Source organism: Camelus dromedarius, chromosome 25, assembly GCF_036321535.1.
Source record: "Camelus dromedarius isolate mCamDro1 chromosome 25, mCamDro1.pat, whole genome shotgun sequence".
Taxonomy (NCBI): domain Eukaryota; kingdom Metazoa; phylum Chordata; class Mammalia; order Artiodactyla; family Camelidae; genus Camelus; species Camelus dromedarius.
The window spans coordinates 19,642,386-19,664,936 of record NC_087460.1 but is presented as its reverse complement, the minus strand read 5'-3'; the positions used below and the strand labels follow the sequence as shown (position 1 = coordinate 19,664,936).

The window sequence follows — 22,551 nt, the reverse complement described above, 5'->3', positions numbered from 1 at the left end:
CAGAAAATGACACCATCTTTTGGTTGTCCTGCTGAACTTGAAGCTTCTTTCTAAGGTCTGCTGTGGAGTATTCTTCTGCCAGTTTCCTTGACATATTCACCATATTTTCGTTCAAATAGAAGCACTTAAGGGTGTGCACTAACTCCTTCAGGTCTCTAGGGGATAGTTCAGTCCCTTGCTTCTGTGAATGCCGAGGCATGATACTGCTGTTGGAATGAATCATGGCTTTTTGCTAAGTGGTATCTTTGTGTCATGGAAGACGTCTCAGAAGGGCTGATATGTTCTAGGAGTCTAATCTACAATCTTGGAGTATCTGACAAATAAATGTTAATGAAATATTTTTGTGAAGGTAGGCAGTATAAAAGATTATTTTCTGATGTCGTGAGATTTTTTTTAGATGAGTTATATAAACTGCATTGAACAGTTAAGTTCTGATGCACTTTATGTTTGAGAAAACGTATTTAATTCAGAAGCCTGCAGTCTGCTCTGAGGTTCCTTTCTTGTTGAGCTCAACCGTTTTCCCACATTGTTTTCCTGGCCAGCTTGGAGCTAATCTGTGTATACTCAGGATTTATCCTTGGAGCAATTCAAATTCTTATCTAAATCGAGCACTGGTACTTTCTTCTTTCTTAATCTTTATGTAGCTTCAAACTATAAATTGAATTCTTTTTATATAACCCCTAGAGAAATGAAAGCTTTGTGTTGGATTCCAGAAGGCTTCTAATCATCTCATTTTTCACTAGGACAATTTACAGGACTACCGCGTACTCGTCCTGGAGACAAGTCTTTGCTGACCTAAGTGTTGTAGCCCACAAGGACCTGAATAGCAAAAGCCAGACATTTGGTCCATTTAGGAAGAAAGGCTGTTTGCTGTATGAAAAGTAAAATTGATATTTATCTGTAAAATATCTTTTGAAGAGGTGAACTGATTTCCGGAAACTACTGTGAACCTTTCTGTGGCTCTTTGGGTTTATGTAGCTGCATCTGAACTATGGAGGCACTTAAATTGAATGAATGGATTTCAGTAAGGAGCTTTTTAAAGGCTTCCTAAATTTTAGAATGAAAAGTGAATATGCTAGGAGGGAGCTAATGAGTATTAAGGGGAGTAGCCTTGTATCAGAACTTCCCCTTCCCCTTTCCCCTCTGGCTTCCCCTCACCGCACCTTCTCAAAAGGGTGGGAAGCAGAACCAGCCCAGCAGCTGAAACAGTGATCCGAATTTCAGGTACTGTCACACTGTGACTAGAATCCCTCTACACACATGGACCTGAAGAACCAAAGGCAAAAAAAGAAACCTTTGAATCAGAGCCTGATTACAGTTTACCAGACTGTTCCAGGCAGCAGACAAGCTGGTACCAGGAACATGTGGCTGGTGGTACATGTTTCCCAAAGGCTTTGCTTGCTTTGGATGGTTTTTCAGGCAACGCTTTTTTTAGTTGTTAAGGCCCAGACTATTCTGTCAGCACAGATCTGGATGAAGTGTGATCTTGGATTAACACTCATCCATCAGTCTCTAATTGTGGGGGCCTAAGAAGAACTTGAAGAACAAAAAGACTTCACCCATAAGCACAAAGTCCATGTTGTTGGTGTTTTAAGGTTACTGCTGATGTGTATATGGATATGTCACTGTTGAATCAGTCAGTCATTTACTGCCTTGTAACGTGAAGGTATTTGGCAGAGGCTGGGGACAGAGAGAAGAAATTACAGCTCACTGGGGAAAGGGGTCAAATTTAACGGTAAGCGAAGAGGATGATTGACGATCATGTAGCAACTGATCCACCGTCTCTCATTAATGGTGCCCTCTTTTCTACATAATGGCCGTGAGGACCAGAATGTAAATCGGTTTTGAAAGGTAGGATCAGTGCTAAAGACCTAAGTGACCTAAATTCTATGAATTTAGAAGAAAGGAAAGGAAAGCAGATTTTTAAATTTTTAAAGCTTCCGTTTTGTGTGTTATAAGACGAAAAAGGAATGATGACAGCAACAGATAATTGTTGGATTTATCACGCAGTCCTGAGATGGTCTCATTGCACTAATAATCTCCTAATTATCTCATTACAGGCTTCCTTTCTGTCTGACCAGCCTGAGCCTTACCTGCCATTTCTTTCACGCTTCATTGAAACACAGATGTTTGCCACCTTTATTGATAATAAAATCATGTCTCAGTGGGAAGAGAAAGATCCTTTGCTTCGAGTCTTTGACTCTCGGATCGAGAAGATAAGACTGTATAACGTAAGGGCCCCCACCTTGAGGACGTCTATGTATCAGAAGTGCGGCACTTTAAAAGAAGCAGGTACATTTGTCGTGCCTTTTGAGATTAACTGGAAAGCCATGATCATTTCTCTTGACGCTCTGTTGGCCTGATAAAGCACAGAATTAACCCCCAGTCTTAGACTTCATGGTTGATCCTTGTACTGTATCCGGAGATGCTTTCTGTAGTTTTTGTTCCCTTCTCTTCTGTGAGCTGATGTCTGTCTGTCTTCTGCTTCACATTCCTCTTCCCTCAGAAGAAGAAAAACAATACAGTTGAAGCAGCTGAATGGAATATAACTATAAGGTTGCTGTGATTTTTGTCTTATTCTCTTTACTGCCTTAATGGAAAAAGGTTCATTTCTGTCTTGCTGTTTATTTTGCTTTTTTGCTTATTTACCTCTTCTCTCTTCATCCAAGGAAAGAGAAGTATTAACCTCAAGTAGTCAATTTGAATTGCTGCCTAATTTGCATGACCAAAACAGTATATTTACTTTAGTGGTGCCATTCATTAAAAAGCTTCATTAATTGAAATTAAATCTCTAGATTCTTGTATTCAAATTAGAGGCTCCCCACCCCCTGACACTAGTTTCTCCCTCTGAGAATTATGAGTCTTGGCCAATCTTGTCCGGCAGTGCAAGAGTCCATTACATAAATAATCATGTTAATAGTCAGTGTTTCCTGAGTACCTGCTCTGTGCTGGACAACATCCCAGCTGTCTCGTGTGCATTTTTGCATTTGACCTTAATAATGAGGGGGTGTGGACACGGTTTATTGTTTGTTTCGCAACTGTCTTCATCTTACGGTTGAGCAGACAGAGAGGTCACTTGCTTGTGGTTCCATTGCTAGTGGCCGGTGGGGGCCTTTGTTATTGTTGTGACGTGATGCCCTGCACGGGGAAGGCCTGCTCGCACCCTGCGGACCCCTGGCAGGTGCTGTGACCTATGCTTGTAGATGAATTGAAACCCTGCAGGGGCGCATGGTGCCCGGACCTGCCCTGGGCATGTATAAACTTAGTGTCTAGCCCTGAAAAAAAAGAGTTTCAACCCGGATTTGACTGATTCTAGCACCTGAAGTCTTACTACCATGTCAGCTGTTCCTGCAATCAACATGTGAAATGTACCAATCCACACTGTCTTTACACACTTACACCTGGTTCCCAGCTCTTTGCCAGATAAACTGGTATCTGTCCCTTGAGAGCCCTTTCTTTCCCTCCAAATGTAGGAGCTATTTGAAAGCAATTTTTTGTCTGGAGCAAAAAGAGGCAGCAAATGTGGGTTTTCTTTTCTCTGCCCGTGTTGCTTGCCTTTCTCACTTTATTGTACGCAGATCAGATTACAGGAGCGGCGATGCTGTAGACGTAGCGTATTTTAGGGAAAGAAGTACATAAGTGCTACCACGTGTGCTGCCTTAGAGGTCTCTGATACTTGCTGAAACATCGTCGTGTCGTGCCCCAGCTGTGAGGGTAGGTCCTGGAGCCCCTTCGGGAAGTGACAGTTGCCTCTGTGTTTTGGAAATTGAGGGAGCAGAGAGAATGAAATTGGCTGCGCCTGTTCGGAGAATAGTATGACTTTCAGTGCTTTGATAGCCATGTAAATAGTATAATGTCTTGTTGAGCAAATTTTATTCCTCCCTTCCTGACAGAATTTTTTAAATGGAGCTAAGCACTGATTGCTCTATTTGCATCCTTCTAGAAAATCTTTTCAATTAAAACAGATTTTCTGTCAGCCCCTCAGAGTTTGGTACTCCTGCTGTCATCACAGAAATTATATAATACTCTTGAAAATGTACCATTATAGATGAAACATATGAAAAAGACAGTAGGCTAAATTAGGAATAGTCCCCCTGGAACTTACTCTGTCAAAGACTTCTTTAAGAAGTGAAGGGAGGCAGTTGGCTGTGACTGTGCGTGTCCCCCGTAAACCGTGAGGTGGTTTCTTTTATCGGGTAAAATTGTCTCCTCCCCACCCCTCACCCCCAACAAAAACTACAGAGATTGGGATTTTGTTGTTGACATTGGGTTTGATTGTGTATCACTTCTTTTGTCCTTCATTGTTTTGCTTTTGTTTCTGTTTTGCCTCCAACTAAGACGACTTTTGACTTGCAGGTGCGCTGCGCAGACAGAGGCGCTCTGCCGCTGGCCTTGTTGCCCCAGAACCCCATGATTTCTGTGCAGAAAGACCACAAGTTGATAGTAACGCAGAGCTTTTTATTTTTTTATTCCCTACCGGTCACAGAAAATGAGTTTTGGCACAAACCCTTGAAAGTCTAACAACAGGCCCATGAGCTCTAAAAGCAGGCATTTAGTAATTTCTGAATGTTCGGGGTTCACTGTTGGTACAATCGCTGAAAGTAGCATTGCATCGTGCTCCCTGTGGCGGTCCTATAAACCCTAGATTGCTAATTGTGTATCATGATTTTTGTTTTTCACAAAGCTTCCTAACTGAAAGAGAGTAACTCAGTATCAGAAGGATTTCTCTGTCATTTTAAATCCAGTGGAAAAACTGAAGCTCCTTTCCCCCCTTTTTGCTTTTGTGAGGACAGAAGCACTCATTGGCAGAAGTGGAATTTTGTCTTTTTCATGGAACATAAAATTGTGGTATTTCATGGAATATAAAATTGGCAGGGACTTTAGAGAATTGCATGCTATGTATGAATCTAAGGATGATTTGCCTAAACCATCTGTTAACTTTGTTTCATGTTAGGAAGCATTGAGAGTATAGATACGGTTTTGGAGAGTCAGGGGGCATCACTGAAAATTAAATACCATTTCACATTAAAACATGGCATCCTTTTGCCCAGCCAAGAACATATGGACTGTGATTCAAGAGAAGTTACTAGTTACACATTAAAAATAAAATGAAATTCAAAAAAGTTTTGGATAAATTCATGTGAGTTATGAAGAAACATTATGGAAACTTAAAGTAGATGTCTAACATTTTGAAGTTTAAAGTTGTAGAGGGTGCTAGTGCCTTCTGCACACATCCCTTAATGCTGCAGACACAAACAACCGGCCGGGGGCACATCCATCTCATGTAAGATGGTGTTAAGCAGATTCTTTTGACAGGAGTGGAGTATGTCACGGCCAGATCCCTCACCTCCCAAAAAAGAATCTTTTTTAGAACACATATGGGGATAACCAACAGTATTTAATCTGCCGGTATCAGATGGGGCAAAATAAACTGACCCTCTGAAATAGTTACAAAAATACCTTTTTGCTTCTCTGAAACCCCGAGATTGGCAGTCCCTGCAGCGTGCCCTGTTCATCAAACAACCACACTTCCTGTGGCTTCTTCCCTGTGGTAATCGTCTCTAGGCAGGAGATGCGAGGCTAGTCTTGCTTCACAAGTATTATATTTTCTCCTGAAAATTCAATTGATAAAAACACTTAAAATCAGATTTTAATTTTTTTAACCAGAGAGATTGTTCACTGTTTTCCTGGGTCTCTGAAACATCTTTTAACTTTAAGTGGTTTTAAAATAGAAGAGTAATTCCTACCTTTTATCTCTGGCCTGTTTTATTCTTCAAAAGGCAGTTTCTTATCCTCTGGACATTTTCTAAATGCCTACTTATTTTGTTTTTCTCTGCGTTACCCCTTTCGATCTAATAAACACTCCTAAATGACTCCTGCTAATGAGAATGTGACTGTTGCTGACAGTGAGGTAATAACCTTTACACAGTCCCTTGTTTTACAAATGGAGAATCATGAATATTTAATGGGTCTTTGCACAAAGAAATAAAGTAACATATGGCTACAATGCTTGCTTTTTCCTTCCCTTCACTTGTCTTTTAGCTCAAGGAGAGTATTTTATTGGCCATCATTTTTTAAATGTACTGAGAACCACATTTTCATTAAGAATACTGAATTTCTCACTTAAGGGAAACTGTTTCACTAAATTATAGATTTTTCTTTAACCCCACTGTCTTGCTTTTAACAAATGCAGAAAATACCAGGAAAATTAATTGTCTAGTATTTACTTAAAATTAACCTTTTTATACATATGTTGTACTGATTCCTGATGAGCTTTTGTAAAAATCTATTTCAGACTATCAGAAGGATTGAGTTTCTTGCCACTGCATGAGTGGAGGAAGCTAAACTTTTTAAGGTTTAGCCAGTGAAATGTCTCTAATGTGTTATAAATTTAATTTATAGCGCAATCAATTGAACAGCGACTGATGAAAATGGATCACACTGCAATCCACCCACATCTACTCGACATGAAAATTGGTCAAGGCAAATATGAGCAAGGATTCTTTCCAAAGTTACAGTCTGATGTCTTGGCAACAGGACCAACCAATAATAAGTAAGCACGTTCTTCACTTGAGTGGGTGGTGGAAGGAACAGAGGAAGGGTGCCGTGCTCTGCGCCTCTCACGGGGTGTGTGTAACCGCTGAACATTTTATCAATCTCATTACTTTCTTCAAAGACCAAATTAATCCATTTGAAATATTAATTGACACTCTACAAATATTTGACTTTAAATTCCATCGTGTAAGAAAATCCATAGAATAGATTTTTTTTTCTAAGTAACGTGCACTTGGGAATGGTTTCACTGTAAATAACTGTGTCTGATTATAATGCTTACACTGAATTAGAAAATTTGTACTTTCACTGCCTCTGTGTTAGCTTCCTGGGACTGCTGCAACAGAGCACTGTGAACTTGGTGGCTTAAAATACCAGGAATTTATTCTTTCACAGTTCTGGAGGCTGGGAAGTCCAAAATCAAGGTGCTGGCAGGGCTATGCTCCCTTCAAGGCCTCCAGGAGAGGCCTTGCCTCTTCCACCTTCTGGTAGCCCCAGGCGTTCTTTGGCTTATAGTAGCTTAACTCCAGTGTCTGCCTCTGACTACACATGGCTACCATCCCTCTATGTCTGTGTCCACAATTCTCTCTTCTTTAAGGACACCAGTTATGTTGGATTAGGGCCCACGCCAACGACCTCATCTTAATTTGATTACATCTGCAAAGACCCTGTTTCCAAGTAAGGTCACGTTCACAGGTTAAGGCTTCAGCATATCTTTTAGGGACTTGCAGTTCAGCCCATGGCACCATCTTTGTACTTTTAAGTATGAAGTACAGAAATTACAAAACAACCAAAAATAAAAAGGTGTCAACCCTATCATTCTTTATGGTAGATGATTTCATTCAGAAAATATCTGAATATGTTTAAAATTGAAAACAGTTATTCGGGCCTAGGGGAATTCTTGATTTTAGGTGAATTCAGGTGTTTTATTAACAAGTTGATAATAAAGAAGGATTTTACAAAAAAAAAAAAGAACTGTTAAGAGAGTATTAACGAATGGGGAATATGGTAAGTTGGAAAAAAGGCTTTAGACTAGAAATTGGCGGTTGGGGAATTTCGTTCATTCCTGACCACTGACCAGCTTGGGATCTTTGGACAAGTCGGAATCACTTGCCTCTTTCCTCATCTGAAAACACTCTTAACATTTTACAGCATCTGTGATCTTACTAAAGAGGCTCAGAGAAGGAAAAAAGGGAAAAGCCAGTCAGTGGCGAAGAAGTGGAATAGAAAACCCATTAGAGACTGGGCGCACGACGTGGAAGTGGCATTCAGCCACCAGAACTGTCAGAAGGCAAGCAGAGACTCAGCAAGGGGAACAGGGCAGTTGGGCTTGTGCCTTTTAACCTAAGTGGCCGAAGCTGAAGTATAATCTGCAGGTTCTTGAAAGGTCGCTTAAAAATATGTTTTTGTTCTGATGATCTGCTGAGCTGTATGTTGCAAAATTTTTGGTCCTTCTTTACTTCCCAAGACACATCATGATTTTATTGGTCAGGAAAAAAGAAAGCATAGTAAATTATCATATAGGATGGTAACACTTGGTGTAATTTAATAAGCACTGTACTAAGCTAAATATTTGCTATTTGTAGTTTCTTGGGGTGCATATATATATATGATAATATTTGTATATCCTTGTGTTTGCACTATTAATGTCCTGTTTTTAATAATCTGAAAGGAATGAAACCTTTACCGTTTTCCCAGCTGAAGGTGTTTCTTTAAATATGTTTCTGAAATGTGCCAGAATTATTGATTCATTTAGGCTCTCCATGTGAGAAAACTACGTGATAGCAAACACAGCAAAGGAAAACAAACGGTGGGTGTGAATTAAGGAAAGCAGTTATAGTGCTATGTATGCAGTAATATATTCCATGGCTGTTTCTTTTCCTCTGGAGCCTTGGACAGGCGTACCTTGGAGATACTGGGGGTTTGGTTCCAGACTACCACAGTAAATATCACAACAAAGCAAGAATGTTTTGGTTTCCTAGGGCATGTATAAGTTATATTTACACTATGCTATTGTGTGTTCAGTGTGCAGTAGCATTATGTCTGAAAAAAACACAAATATATGTATCTTAATTAAAAATACTTCATTGCTAAAAAAATGCTAGCCATCATCTGACCACACGGGGTTGCCACAGACTTTGAAACTGTAAAAAATACAGTATTTTCAAAGTCCAGTAAAACAAGTTATGGTTGTATTTATCATTATAAACATCCACCCCCCTTTCAGATCTCAGTCAAAAAATTTGGAAGCCTTCATCACTACTTTATTTATAGTAATTATTATCCACCTTTGTAGATGTGGAGGTCGCACTGCTCATGTTACTAAGCTGGTCTGCACTGGCTTCTGTGTCGACTGCCTTCAATCCATCAGTCACTGGTCCTTATTACAAGCACATCCCTATATATCAAACATGTATTGTTTTACCCATTTTATGAATGAGGCTCAGAGACAGTCAGCAACGTGTTTCAGGGTCACGTAGTAGAAGTGGTCAAACCTAGGTATGCTGGTCCGGGGGCCCAGGCGCTTAACCATTATCCTCGTATACTGCGTGGCTCTGTCACTGTAATACAGAGGTGACTCGTGTCTTTGTTACTTTTGGAGTTGGATGTTTTGCTTTGGTAGCCCCCAAGAAATTTTGAATAACCTAAAATATTGAGCATAAGGGAGTTTAGCAACAGCTTGTCTTACTGATCTAATGAGGTGTTTCAGAATGAAAAGAGCCCTCAGGTGCCTCCCTTTGGGCTCACACTGGGCTGTTAAGAAGGGTGGACCCAAAAGGAGATAGACTAATAGTACTCTGAGAAGCAAGATACATTCCCAGGCACTATATTCCCTCTTGAAGAGCCACATGAAGCAAGGATTGGGATCCAACAGCCTAACCTGAAGTGATGCCCTTGTCATATGTTGGTAGGAGTCTGAGCTTGGGTTCGTGGCAGAGTTAGGATGAGAACCCAGGTGTCTTACTCCTGGAAGCATGTTCATTCATAAAGACTGGGGGGGGTCTGGAATATCTTCAGTGCCAGCATCCTTTTACGTATTTGGAAAGGGAGCACTGTGCAGTAAAGTAAATGAGTTGTGGATTTGTTAAAAAAAAAACAACAAACTTTATTTGATTGAACTCTTTTATTTAAATAGGTTGTTTCAACTTTAACGAAGACAGCGAAGGAGGAGGATTCACTAGAAAGGTGGAAAAGTTATGTGTTCAGAATGAAATCTTGCCCTCCTGTAGATGGTGCAGCTGTTTATACTAAACTCTTAGGGAGGAAGGTCGTAGGGAGATTTTAATATGCTGCTTACGAGGACAGAAGTGAATAGCTAATGGCCAAAAATTTTACCTTGCTTACTTTAACTTGCAGGGTTTCACCCTCTGTTGAAGAGCTATCCTTGCTTTTATAAACACTGAACTCAAAATGTGCTAAGAAATATTGACCAGTATGGGGATTCAGACTTTCCAGAAGACTGTCCTAGATACAGTGTTCTGTTTTTGAGAAGTGGATGAGAGTTTTTCACCAGAATAGACTAGTCATCAGTTTATTCATTTTTTCTTATGTTTGTAAAATATCCTGATTTTTCACCTCACTTGGATATGAGTAGACTATTCATTTAAATAGTTTTTATTTCCTTTTGGTAGCATTAGAATGCTCATTCATTCATTTGGCAAATATTTACGGAAGCCCTACCATACGTGAGGCACTGTCTTGTTCATTGGGAGTTGATGAATGAAATAACAAAAATCCCTTTTTTTGGTTTAATTTGAAACAAACAAAAACTTAATGTGTAAAGTAAGTAATCTGTCAGAAAGTGGTAAGTTTTGTGAGGAAAAATAAAGCAGGGAAAGAAAGTCAGGAGTGCTTAGGAGGGAAGATTTTAATTTTAAAATCTTACTGCCATATTTTATTGCTTTTAATCATACATATAATTTCAAGTTTTCCCATTTCCACACAGAACCCCAAGCATTATATTTTCAGATAGGTTGTAGTCTGAAAGAGAAAAGATCTCAAAACTAATTTCAGGGTAAAGGGATTTATGATCCTGCCTGTGCACATGGTTGATCAGCTGTTAGAATTTCATATGCTGCTTACAAAGCAAAAGCAAAGAAGCAATCTTTAGTATTTCAACAATTGTGATCACCTTTGGTAAAATCATGCTTAGTGAAGAAGTTTAATGGTGCAAAGGATAAATTATTTATTTAACATAGACCAGGAATGTGTGGACTTGATAGTAATTTTCTCAAGCAGATGCTCATTTCCCTGTTTTGAAAATAAAATGAAACCGGGCATTTTGTTTCACAGACTGAGTTGCTAGTTACATCATGTAAGTTAATATCTATCCTTGTCTTTTGTGCTTTCCACTTTCGCTGCCAAGAGAAAGCAGCCCTGTGTATTCATCCTATTTCTTTCCTTTATTCCTTATATAAGTTTGTTAGCTGGTGTTTATAATCACCATATTCACATTTTTACTGCTTATTTGAATCTCTCTGCCCAGTAAGCCTGATTTTTTAAATCCCTGAACAAATTTCACTATCTTACACCGACAGTTTTTTGCAGGGCTGTTTCCAAGGCCTCCGGGTCTTTGTACGTTGTGTCATTTATATTTGACTCTTCCTCTTTACTGATTATGTAAGTTCATCAACTGGTGTTTGTATTTTGCTTCAGAATTGTTAAAGAAAAGAAACATTCATGACACTTGTTGAAGATGGTAAGACAGAATTTATTCAAGGAAGCGGGGGCAGGGGGCGCCTTTATTCAAGGTGTAGGGACCATTGCAGTGGGGTCTTGCAGAAGAGGGAGAGATTGGAGTCCAGTCTGAGTACTGCACGGGCAAGTGGGAATTTATCACCAAGGAGCAGAGTGGAGTCAGTGGATAGAAATCACTAAGAGGAAGCATCATGGGTAAGAGGAGAGTCTGACCAAACTGACTAACAGGATTCTTGCCAAAGGCAGGCCTGGGTGATCAGACATCCCCTGGGGGATGGTGGCGAGTCTAAAACCTTATCAGATACCCAGAATGATCATATAACAAGAGGGAAGATGGTTTCTGCTAAAATGTCTTAGCAATGTTCTCAGTAAAGCTAGATTTTACAAAGAAATGCACAGATGAGCTTAGGAAAGGTCAGGAGTCTTGACTAAAGTTTGGTCAAGCAAGGAATCTTTGTCAGTGTCTTGATATGCTTTTTTTCTGGGTCTTCCTTTTCAGGCACCTCAGCTCTCTGAATCCTTTTTACAGTCTCATACTGATCTTTTGCTATAGGGACATTTCCAGGGGTGCTACCTCAAAGATCCATCACTAGATCTTTACACACTTTTTTCTCTGATACAAATGTATTCTTTTTTTTTTAAACTATTTTAAGAGGGCTACCTTCCTTTGCTACCATTTTTATCATATTCATTTAAATAGCAGACTGAAATGAGATGATTCATCAGTTTGAAACCAAAGGCATGTGTAAGTTATTTTAAAAGCAACAAAAGAAGCAGCATTCCTGTTTTAGGCTTTCGTAAGTTAGATACTTCATTAATAAAAAAATTAAAAATAGCATATTGTCAGTAATGCAGTACTGACTGGCAAAAGTCTGAATTCATTTCTTAACTTGTGTATAGCTCTGTGCTGTCAAGGATATACTCCAGAGTAAATATTCCTGGAATAGTGCAATGAATTACACAGTCATAGGGATGGTAAGTCAAGACCTGAGAAATCTTTTTAAATAGTTTGATATATGAGTAAAACACAGATGGGACACTCTTTGACATAAATCATAGTAGTATTTTTTGGCTCTGTCTCCTAAAAGAAAGGAAATAAAAGCAAAAATAAACAAACGGGACCTAATTAAACAAAATAGCTTTTGCATAGCAAAAGAAGCCATCAACAAAACAAAAAGATAACTTACTGAATGGGAAAAAATATTTGCAAATGATACGACCAATAAGGAGTTTAATAGCCAAAATATATAAACAGCTCATACAACTCAACGTCAGAAAAATAAACAACCTACTTAAAAAATGGGCAGAAGACCGGAATAGACATTTTTCCAAAGAAGACATACAGATTGCCAACAGGCACATGAAAAGACGCTCAGCATCGTTAATCATCAGATAAATGCAAATTAAAACCACAGTGAAGTACCACCTTACACTTGTCGAAATGGCTGCCATCAAAAAGACTGAATAAATGTTGGTGAGGGAGTGGAGAAAGGGGATCCCTCATACACTATTGGTGGGAATGTAAATCAGGGCGGTCATCATGGAAGACAGTATGAAGTTCCTCAAAAAACTAAAAATAGAACTGTCATATGACCCAGCAGTTCCACTTCTGGGTATTTAGCTGAAAAAAAAAACCCCACTAATTTGAAAAGATATATGCACCCCAGTGTTCATAGCAGCATTATTTACAATTGCCAAGATACAGAAATAGGAAGCAACCTAAGTGTCCATCAGAAGATGAATGGATAAAGAAGATATGAGATATATATAAGTACACATATAAAAATATATTTATGTACATACATACACACAATGGAATATTACTCAGCCATAAAAAAGAGTGAAATCTTGCCATTTGCAACAACATGAATGTACTTGGAGTGTATCATGTTAAGTGAAATAAGTCAGAGAAAGACAAAAACCATATGATATCAGTTATACGTGGATTATGAAAAAATAAAACAAATTAGTGAATGTAAAAAAACAAAAACAGACTCAAAGATATAGAGAACTAGTGGTTACCAGTGGGGATTAAGAAGTACAAACTATTATGTATAAAATAAATACATTGCAGCACAGGGAATGTAGCCAGCATTTTATAATAACTATGAATGGAATATAACCTTTCAAAATTGTGAATCTGAATCACTTTTGTTGGACACCTGAAACCTATGTAATATTGTACGTCAACTATACCTCAGTTTAAAAAAATAAAAGTAAAACCACTCATAATGCCATCACCATGAGATGTTAATATTTGGTGTCATGCCCTTCTGTTGTATCATTGTGTAGATCCTGGCATGTGTTTATGTCCAGTTGTTGGTTTTTTTTTTTTTTTACAAAATTAGGAAATTGTTTTTACAATGTTGTGTCTTGCTTTTTCATTCATTATTTTATCATGAACACACTTTCACGTTATTGATAGTCCTAGTAACTCAATTTTTTAAAATGACTATATGATCTTTCGTTGTATAGCACCCCCTACTGTTGAACATTTAGGTTGTTTTGAGCACATTTACTTGATTCTCAGTAACTGTCGGTTTTAAGATTTGCTATTCAAAAGCTTTTTGAAAAAAGTATGCATTAAACGTGTATGGCATAGAAGATTCATCCTAGTTTCAGGAGCATTTAAAAGCCAAAATGGTGAGTCTTTAGAATAAAAGAAACACAGAATTGGTTATTGCATATATGCTGTGATGAACATCTATAAACCTAAATGTTAGATTGTATCTTTGATTACATTTATTTAGGGTATATTTATAGAGTAAGATGGCTGGCAGACATGATGCCAGCTCCTCAGGAGTTTGTATTAGAGAGGATTGTACACAAAATAGAGATAAGTACTATAGCACACTGAGGTAGGTGCTATAATTGGAGTGTGTAAGAGGGGTAGCTAATTTAGATTTGGAGGGATCATAGGACACTGTCTGTGGCCTCTGAAGCTGTCTGAAAGATGAACAGAAGTGGGCGAGATCTTCATCTTCAAAGGCTCGAAAGTGAGAGAGCTTATCCCCGAACACTGAGGTTGCTGAAGGTAACGAGTTTTAAGGTAGGAAGAGTGATCAGCAGAGAGCGTAAGCTCAGAATTGAGTAATAGCCATCGGATTGGCAGTTAGGGCTCTGAATGGCTTCATTAAGAGCATTTTCAGGGAAAGAAGCTGATTTGAGATAAAGATTCAAAGATAAGTAAGTAGAAGCCTTACCCCTCAACTTTTCTTAAGAATCTTGTATGAGAAGAGTAAAGAAGCAGATTTACGTGCAGCTAGACAGTGTCAAGGGAGAGGCCGGCGTACTTGCAAGCTGAAGGGCAAAACTTAGTTGAGAGGGGAATGGAGATGGGGCACAGGAAGTGACCGAGTGGAGCAGGTCAGGGACCCTGGTGGAAGAAACAGTCTTGAGTTGCGGCCAATATACTTTATACTTGAGGGTTAGAAGAAAGATGAGGGGGTCAGTGTGTGCGCATCATTTAAGTAAAGGGCAGGAAGAGGGAGGCAGGGCTGGGTCATAGTTGAGTGGAGGCACTTGAGGATCAAGTGAAAGACTTGGAATAGTCTTTGAGGGGGATTGAGGGGGTGTTGAGAAAAGGCAGGTAAAGTGATTCATGGTAGTCAGTCACGAGGGAAATCAAGAACTAATGGACGTGGATGTGAGAAAGGGAAGGGACAGGGTTCTCTCCATCCAGGGTTTGGGGCTCTGTTGGGCGGGGAAGGTGGAAAGGGGTGGGTCATTACAGAGGATACGGTGCAGTTTTTAACCTCAGTTTTAAAAGAGCATTGATTTGTGGTGATAGTTGGACATCTCTATGAATATACCAGAACCCGCTGAATTGGATGCTTTAAATGGGTGAATTTGGTATCTGGATTACGTCTCAATAAAGCTGTTACATATATGTTTTTTAAAGAATTGATTGAAAATAAATATTGTTGGTCTTTGGGTTTGAACAGCACATTCTTTCTGTTTTGAAGGTGAGTGATGATCATACTTTTTTTCGCCGGGTGGTTTGTTTTAACCTACACCTTCTGCCTTTTCAGCCGCTGGGTAAGTCGGAGCGCCACCGCACAGCGCAGGAAGGACCGCCTTCGCCAACATTCCGAGCACGTCGGGCTGGACAACGAGCTGAGGGAGGTAAGTGGGCTGCCTCCCCTGATGCCTTCATGCGAGAGCTGTGAGCTAGGCTTCCTCAGCCCGGCAGGTGTCATTGTGTAGATTCTTTTGTGTTCTTCTAAAAATGTCGTTCAGTTATATTTTAAAATAGTAATCCTCTTGTACTGACTTACAGCTGAAAATACCCTTTCTTCCACTTTTGTAATTTTAATACATCTTAAGACTCTAAAACAAGTCTCCCTGTGTACCATGAGTAAAAACTAAGCTTAGGATAAATTTTTGGTCAGTGTTTCCTCTGGGGAAAAAAAATTTATAAGAAGCGTAGACTTTCTAATTTTCAAGTATAATTTAAACTTTGTAAGTAAAGATGTATTTGCCTGTGCTTTGTCCTTGGCTTGCTGACACCATTTCTTAAAGTGCTTTTAAATTGTTTTAAAGTAAGATCCATGTGCTTTATTTGTACTACTTGGGAATAGTTACATATTTGAATGATGGTAAATAATTTTAAATTATTTCTTGTGATCAAAAGCAAATGCAATCAGAAGATCTGTTAACTCTTTTCTAAACTCAAATGGGTAGAAATAAAGCAGAAACATCATTCCAAATACATACTGCTTTTTGTGGATGTGTTCATACATGTATGATTTTTAAACATTTTTTGAGAGCTGAGGCATAGCCTGTCTACTGCTTTTCTTTGAGCTACTGTAATTCGTTTCTCCCTTCCCTCCTGCTGTGACTTTATCATATGCATGCCTGTTTTGCTTGTCTCTTTCTCCCCATCCTTTTCTTTTTTGCTTTTCTGTCATTGGCACCTCTCCATCCTCTTAGCCTTCCGGGGAGCTTGTGGTCTGTCAGAACTCCATGGCGTTCTGGGAGTGGGATCAGGGCCCACCTCCTCCTGCACGACTTCCTAAAAAATCCTTCTCTGAGTGCTGCCTGGTATGTTCTCTGCCTGAAGGTGCTTTGCAGATGTTCCTGAATCTTGTCTTTGGTGTTCCTTGAATTATCCACATGCGTGATACACGTAGCTCTAGAATGCCTCACATCACCTCGTGACGTGAACTCTTGGCTCTCCACTGCCTTCTGTGATTGGTACCTTCTCGTGGTGGTGTGTGCTAACAAGAGTAATTCTATCCTGTTGGCAGGTAAAACCGATCATCTGAATCCCTAATCAGTGATATTTTGTGGGGGTGGGGGCAGTAGGGGGACTAGATTTAGCATATTGTTTTTCTTCCAGATGGGGAATATATTAAATATTCAAATTTTCTTTTATTTAAGCATTTTGCAAAAATGTAGAAGTGACTCACTTTCAAACAGCTTTCCTCTTGCTGGGTTTTATCTCCACAGTGTTTTAACTTACCCTCCCTTATCCTGGTCTGTATTGTACATGGTCAGAAAATCAAATCATCAATATAGGATTTTAATGCTAAGAGGAGCATTTGAGGTAACTGTCCAACTTGACATGATTTAACTGAAATCCAGGAGGCTTGTCCACAGGTAAATGGACACACAGAGGCAAGGCTAGGCCCACAGGCCAGGCCTCCTGCCTCCAGGCAGGAACTCTTCCCCGTAACCCTGCACACTGTCCTGCCCTGAACAGCTGCTCACCCGAGGGCCAGAGTAACAGGACTCCTGACTGTCTTTTTTCCCCGTTGTGACACATTAGCCTAAACTTACTTAACTCTGCAGTGGTCTTCTCCTCACAAGCTCAGCGCCAGGTAGGGGGGTAGGGTGTTTATTAGAGAATTCACAGAAGGCCTGTACTGAGGAGCAGTTAGTTCCATGTTTATTGAATAATACAATATATCTCATACACTGTTGCTACTGGTTTGGTTTTTTTGGCTAGAAATGAAGAAGAGCATAGTGGAAATCTCAGAAGAAACCCTGGGTGACTTCCCTTTGTAGGGAAATGGACTTTATTATAAAAGCACTTCTTGTGAAAGGTTTCTCTTTTTTCTCCATTTTTCATCCTAAAATACACCTTTTCCCCCAAAGAAAATCGCATGTTTGTCATCAGCTGTTTGCTGTAAAGGCACTGCTCTGCTTCACAGTGTGCAGGGGCAGCCTCACCTCGGGCTGTGAGGAGGGGTCTCACGCCACCCCCACATCCGTTCTGTGCACGTCCGTGGACTGTGGCTCACTCTGTGGCTTCAACAGCGATGCTCAGAAGGCGACGTCACACACGGCCCTGTGGAGTTCACTGTTGGTTAATACCGTGCCCGCCCCACGTGTGCTGGGTGGACGGGGGAATATGGCCACTCAGTGGACAGCCCTTTTCTCTTGCTTTCATTTATAAAAAAAAGAACATAAACTTTAAACATAAAAATTTTAATGCAATTATTGGTTTTTTAAAATCTAATTATTCCGAGGGGGAGGGAATAACTCAGTGGTAGAGTGCGTGCTTAGCATGCACGAGGTCCTGGGTTCACGCCCCAGGACCTCCATTAATTAATTAATTAATTAAATCTAATTATCACCGCCCCCCCCAATTTTTTTTAAACCTACTTATTCATTTATTTCAGAGAAAGGAGAAATACTAGAGGCTTCTTCCTAGCCGCCTGCCGTCAGGTCACGTGTTCCTCACTTCTTTCTTTCTAGCCAGTGTGTTTCGTCCTAAGCCAAGTTTGATACCGATCCCTTCTTGAGAACTGAGTCTTACGGTGGTTCTCTCTGCGTTGGCACAAGTCCTAAAGCTGGAGGAATTGCGGCCAGGGGAGAAACAGAATGCTTTTAACATTTAACAGTTAACCAGCCTTTTTATCTCTGATTTGTAGTGTTCTAAATAGCCTTAGTACCAACCTGAAAAGGTAGGAAATGCAGGTGTTAACAATCTCCCATAGGATCTCTGTCTTATGTCTTAGGTTTGGTTTTTCTGAAACTTCTCATTTCCTGCTTTTATTTATTTGAAAACCGCCCTTCAGGACGTTTCGCTAGACCTTGTCACACTTCATTTCCCCAGTGGTGATAGTGGACTCTCGTCTTCTCTCCTTTATTGACCCCCTAAAAAAAAATTTGAAGCAGAAGGAAGTATGCACAACTGTTATGGCAACTGAATGCTTGCAGAGTTCATTTAATTTTTAAATCTGTCCTTAAAATAATTGCACTGGAAAGGAGACAGATTAGTTGCTGCTGCCTTTCGTCAGGAGGGCTGGGAAGGAGAAGGTAAATGGATCGGTTGAATCCCTAATTGGCAGGGTTTTTAACAAATTGTACCAGATTTAGCAGGTTATTTTTCTTCCAAAGGGGAAATATATTAAATGTGCAAACTCCCTTTTATTTAAAGAATGCAAAGAATTTTACACATCTTTCTTTTATGACATCAAATTCTCCCCTTAGCATAGTAAAGATAGATTTTTCACATATGTGTCTGTGGGAGGACGTGCTGGCTTACAGTCTCTCTTTCTCCAACAAACTGCTGGTTTTACTATATAATTTAGAGCAATTATTCTCTAAATACGGCCCTGAGACACTTAGACCTTTCGGAGACTCTGCCCTGGGGTCCTAATGCAAACATAAGGTGTCTAGATACGCTTTTGCAGGTGCCGTAGGTAGGAGGCACGGCAGCTGTCCTGCGCTAATTACGTGTAGTCATGTTTTTCCTGGAAGTTTGCTAACCAGAGCTCAGCAGCAGTGGACTGGGTGTCTGTGGTCCTCTCTGAGCCATCAGTGTCTCCTAAAATAGTATGACATTTCCACTTTCTCTTGATTGTGGAACATGACAAGGGTGGGGGATGTAGCAAACACGTCTCGGAAACAAGCCATCTTCCTGCATTTGGAGCTTGTGGTCGTTTTCAGAGTGATCTCATAGCCTTTCTTGTGAGGTATGTGGGCACGTTTCATGCTGCTTTTATAAATAAGCAAACACGTCTGAGGTCATGAGATTAACTGCAACCGTTCTCCAGAGCTCCTGATTTTACTGTTGTGACTTGATTAGAGCAAAGGATGGGGTTGGAGAACACTGCCTACAAGGCAAGAGGCACGCTCAAGTTTCTTGGTCTGTGAGGCGATGAGTGGAGGAAACCAGTGGTCTGAGCATCACTGGGTTCCTGGAGAAGCTTGGGTTTGTTATCCAGACACCCCTGTTTTTCCATCCCAGCCGTGATCCTGACAACCACCCCCTTGAGGATCCCCAATAAAAAGACTAAACTAGATGAAACCCCATCTCATTTTGAGTGAGTTTTGACTTGGCGTGGTTTCCGTCCCCCTCGGTGTCACAGGGCTGACAGCAGAGGGGGTGCGAGTGCCCTCTGCCTTCCCGTGCGCTAAACCTGGAACTGCTGTTGCACAGATACACTCACGGCCTTTTTTGCATCTTGTTCCTGCACTTGTTTGTAAGGGTTAAGTAGGTCAGAAGAATGCTTGATGTTTATGCATTAAAAATACTCTTTTAATTTTTAGAAATACATGCAAGAGGCACGAAGTTTAGGAAAAAGCCTAAGACAACCCAAACTGTCAGACCTCTCTCCTGCAGTGATTGCACAGACCAACTGGAAATTTGTAGAAGGCTTATTAAAAGAATGTAGAATGAAGGTACGTATTGCTCACCGATGCAGGACCGCGTCCTTTCACAGTCACTCCGTGTGTGAAGCTGAGATGAGCTGAGCCAGCCCTGACCTGAGCCTGTAGCTTGCCTCGAAGTACGTTCTTCCTGGAGCGTGGCCCTCCGTGGCTGCACCATTGCCCCTGCAGTCGGTGACGCGGGAGCCCGCCACAGGTTTCCTCACCTTTCAGCCGTCGCTGTCTGCCTCTCCAGCATAAACAAATGCTAAGCCAGTCAGAAGTGTCAGGGACATTGTCACCTTATGTGAAAGACAACACATTTTTTGTTTGTGTCTCTTTGTGCACACGTGTAGACCCTTACCTGTGCACATACGCGTGTGTGTGTACCCAGAAGGAAGGCCTCTTAGCTGTGTTACAGGTTTGTCTGGATTACACACGAGTCTGCTCTTAGACATCTTTGTTTATCAGAGGTAACAGGACATACTGACAAAACTCAGAGCATCATTTTAGCCAATAGTTTCATTCATTTGACAGTGGTTTCTTGAGTACCTTCTCTGTGTGTTCAGTAAATGCGCTGTTTGAGCATCAGCATGCAGCGCTGAACCAGGCAGAGAGGCCCTTGCGTTGCCTAAAGGAACTAGGTTCTCTCTCTCTTTACATTTTGTAAGGGCAGCTAAGTCCGTTGTACCTTAACTTACTTGAAACTGATTTCCATTTCCTTTGCACGTTCGGTGCATACTCGTAGCAGAGAAGAGATAAAAGAGAAAAAGAGGAAGGAAAGAAAGAGGTCTGCTTCCCTCACAAGTGGGAGAATGCTGAAACAATTCAGAGCTGCCCCCTTGTATTGTGATTTTTGCCTAAGCGTGAATATCTTTAATTTGCTGAGATGAAGGGCGAGTGGTTGTGGCAGGATGGGGTTTCAGGTTCTTACGGTACATTTTCTGCATCTGGTGTAATTCCCCTGTATCTCTCACATTAGTAATCTGAAAATTGATGTACGTAAGCATGTACATGGGGATATTTTAAAACCGCATCAGAGTCTCTCTAGTGAGCCTCTATTTCTGTGACAAAATAGTAGAAGTATACAATGATATTCCAGTTAGTCGACCACAGAGTTAAGACCTTTTCCCTGGGTGATTCAGCCTCTGCAGTTGGAAGTATAATGAAGGGAACCCAGGCCTCCTGGTCCAGGAGTTGACTTGGCTTTGGCCTCACTGCTGGGCGGGTAGCACTTATGACCACACGTGATGTTTTCAGACAAAACGCATGTTGGTGGAGAAGATGGGACACGAAGCAGTGGAGCTGGGCCATGGAGAAGCGAACATAACCGGCCTGGAGGAGAACACCCTGATCGCCAGCCTCTGTGACCTCCTGGAAAGGATATGGAGCCACGGTTTGCAGGTCAAGCAGGTAACAGCCTCAAGGGGCCCTTGGGAGCCCAGTTAAGGAAAGTAACAAAGAGAAAAAGACACCATCCAAATTAAAGGCTACACTCCTTTGTCGCAGGATGACTGGAAATACGCCACAGGTATTTTCATTCCAGAAAAAGAAAGCAGAACCCATGATTAGCAGGCAGTTCGGGGCTCTTACCTGGTAAACAGGAAAGGATAAAACAGCACCCTCCCTGCAGAGGCTGTCCCCTGTCGATTCCATTAAGCGTCTGCTTTCGTCACCGTTTGGGGAAGAAACCCATTAGCGGGAATTAACAGTTCTTTGCCGTTTGAAGTTACCTGGTTATTCACAGTGGAAAAATCAGGCGATTTCTTCGCTTTTGTGCTTCTAGTCTCTCTTTCCGTTCTTTTTTTTTTTTTTTTTTTTTATCCTATTGTGTGCATGTGACTTTCTTCCTCCCCTTTTCTCTTTCTCCTCTTGCCCCAGTGTTCTCCCCTCGTGGCTACTGCATATATCCAGGCATATTTGCGGACCCGAATATGTCCTGTGCTGCTAGACCCTTTAACTCCACGGTTACTAGCGTGGCCAGCGTAGACAGCCCGGGTTACATACCGCTAAGTGATGGCTGAGCTGAGGTCGGGCGTCTCCGTGCCGGCGCTTCTGGCTTTAGCTTAGCTGCCCTTCTCAGGCTGTTGCCAGTCTTCTCAGGGAGGCAGAGGATGACCCTCACTACACATGGCCTGAGATGCTCAGAATGCCACACAGCTCGGAATGGGTGAACTTGGGTGCCCCAACTTCAAAATAGCCATTTCAGTTGTGAACAGTTTTGGTGAGAAGTTATTTTCTGATGAATTATTTCTTATAAAATGAAAAAATGTGCATACCTTGTACTTTCAGGGGAAGTCGGCTTTGTGGTCACATTTAATTCAGTTTCAGGACAGAGAAGAGAAACAGGAGCACCTTGCAGAATCGCCAGGTGAGAATTCATGGGCTTGATTGTTTCCACATCTCTGGCAGCAATGGACCACGTGAAGAATCAGTACCTCCTGGCTTTGCCTCCACCTCGTCTCTCACGTTGAAAGTCGCCCCGTCTTGCCAGTAGTGGGGTAAAGCAGAAGGAGCAATATTATTCCCTAGCTTTGAGACCTGGGGAAAGTTCCTTGATCTCTCTGACCTACAGCTTCCTCTTCCCCAAGATAGGGAAGCCAATATTAGCCATGCCGAGGCTGTGAAGTTGATCGAGTCAGAAAACATTCGAAAACCCCAGTGAAGTGTAAAGAATCCTACAAGTGGTGTTCCTTACTC

General features: G+C 41.0%; 1 protein-coding gene across 2 annotated transcripts in view; it reads left to right on the top strand.

Annotated features, from left to right (window-relative positions):
• DENND5B (DENN domain containing 5B) overlaps positions 1-22,551 on the top strand; it is a 156,805-nt gene that overhangs the window by 94,673 nt on the left and 39,581 nt on the right. For both annotated transcript variants that reach the window (XM_031443842.2, XM_031443841.2), the window contains 6 exons: positions 2,061-2,292; positions 6,403-6,553; positions 15,282-15,375; positions 19,753-19,884; positions 21,112-21,264; positions 22,144-22,222. In XM_031443842.2, the coding sequence (XP_031299702.2) occupies positions 2,061-2,292; positions 6,403-6,553; positions 15,282-15,375; positions 19,753-19,884; positions 21,112-21,264; positions 22,144-22,222 (841 nt within the window). The remainder of the gene's footprint in view (positions 1-2,060; positions 2,293-6,402; positions 6,554-15,281; positions 15,376-19,752; positions 19,885-21,111; positions 21,265-22,143; positions 22,223-22,551) is intronic.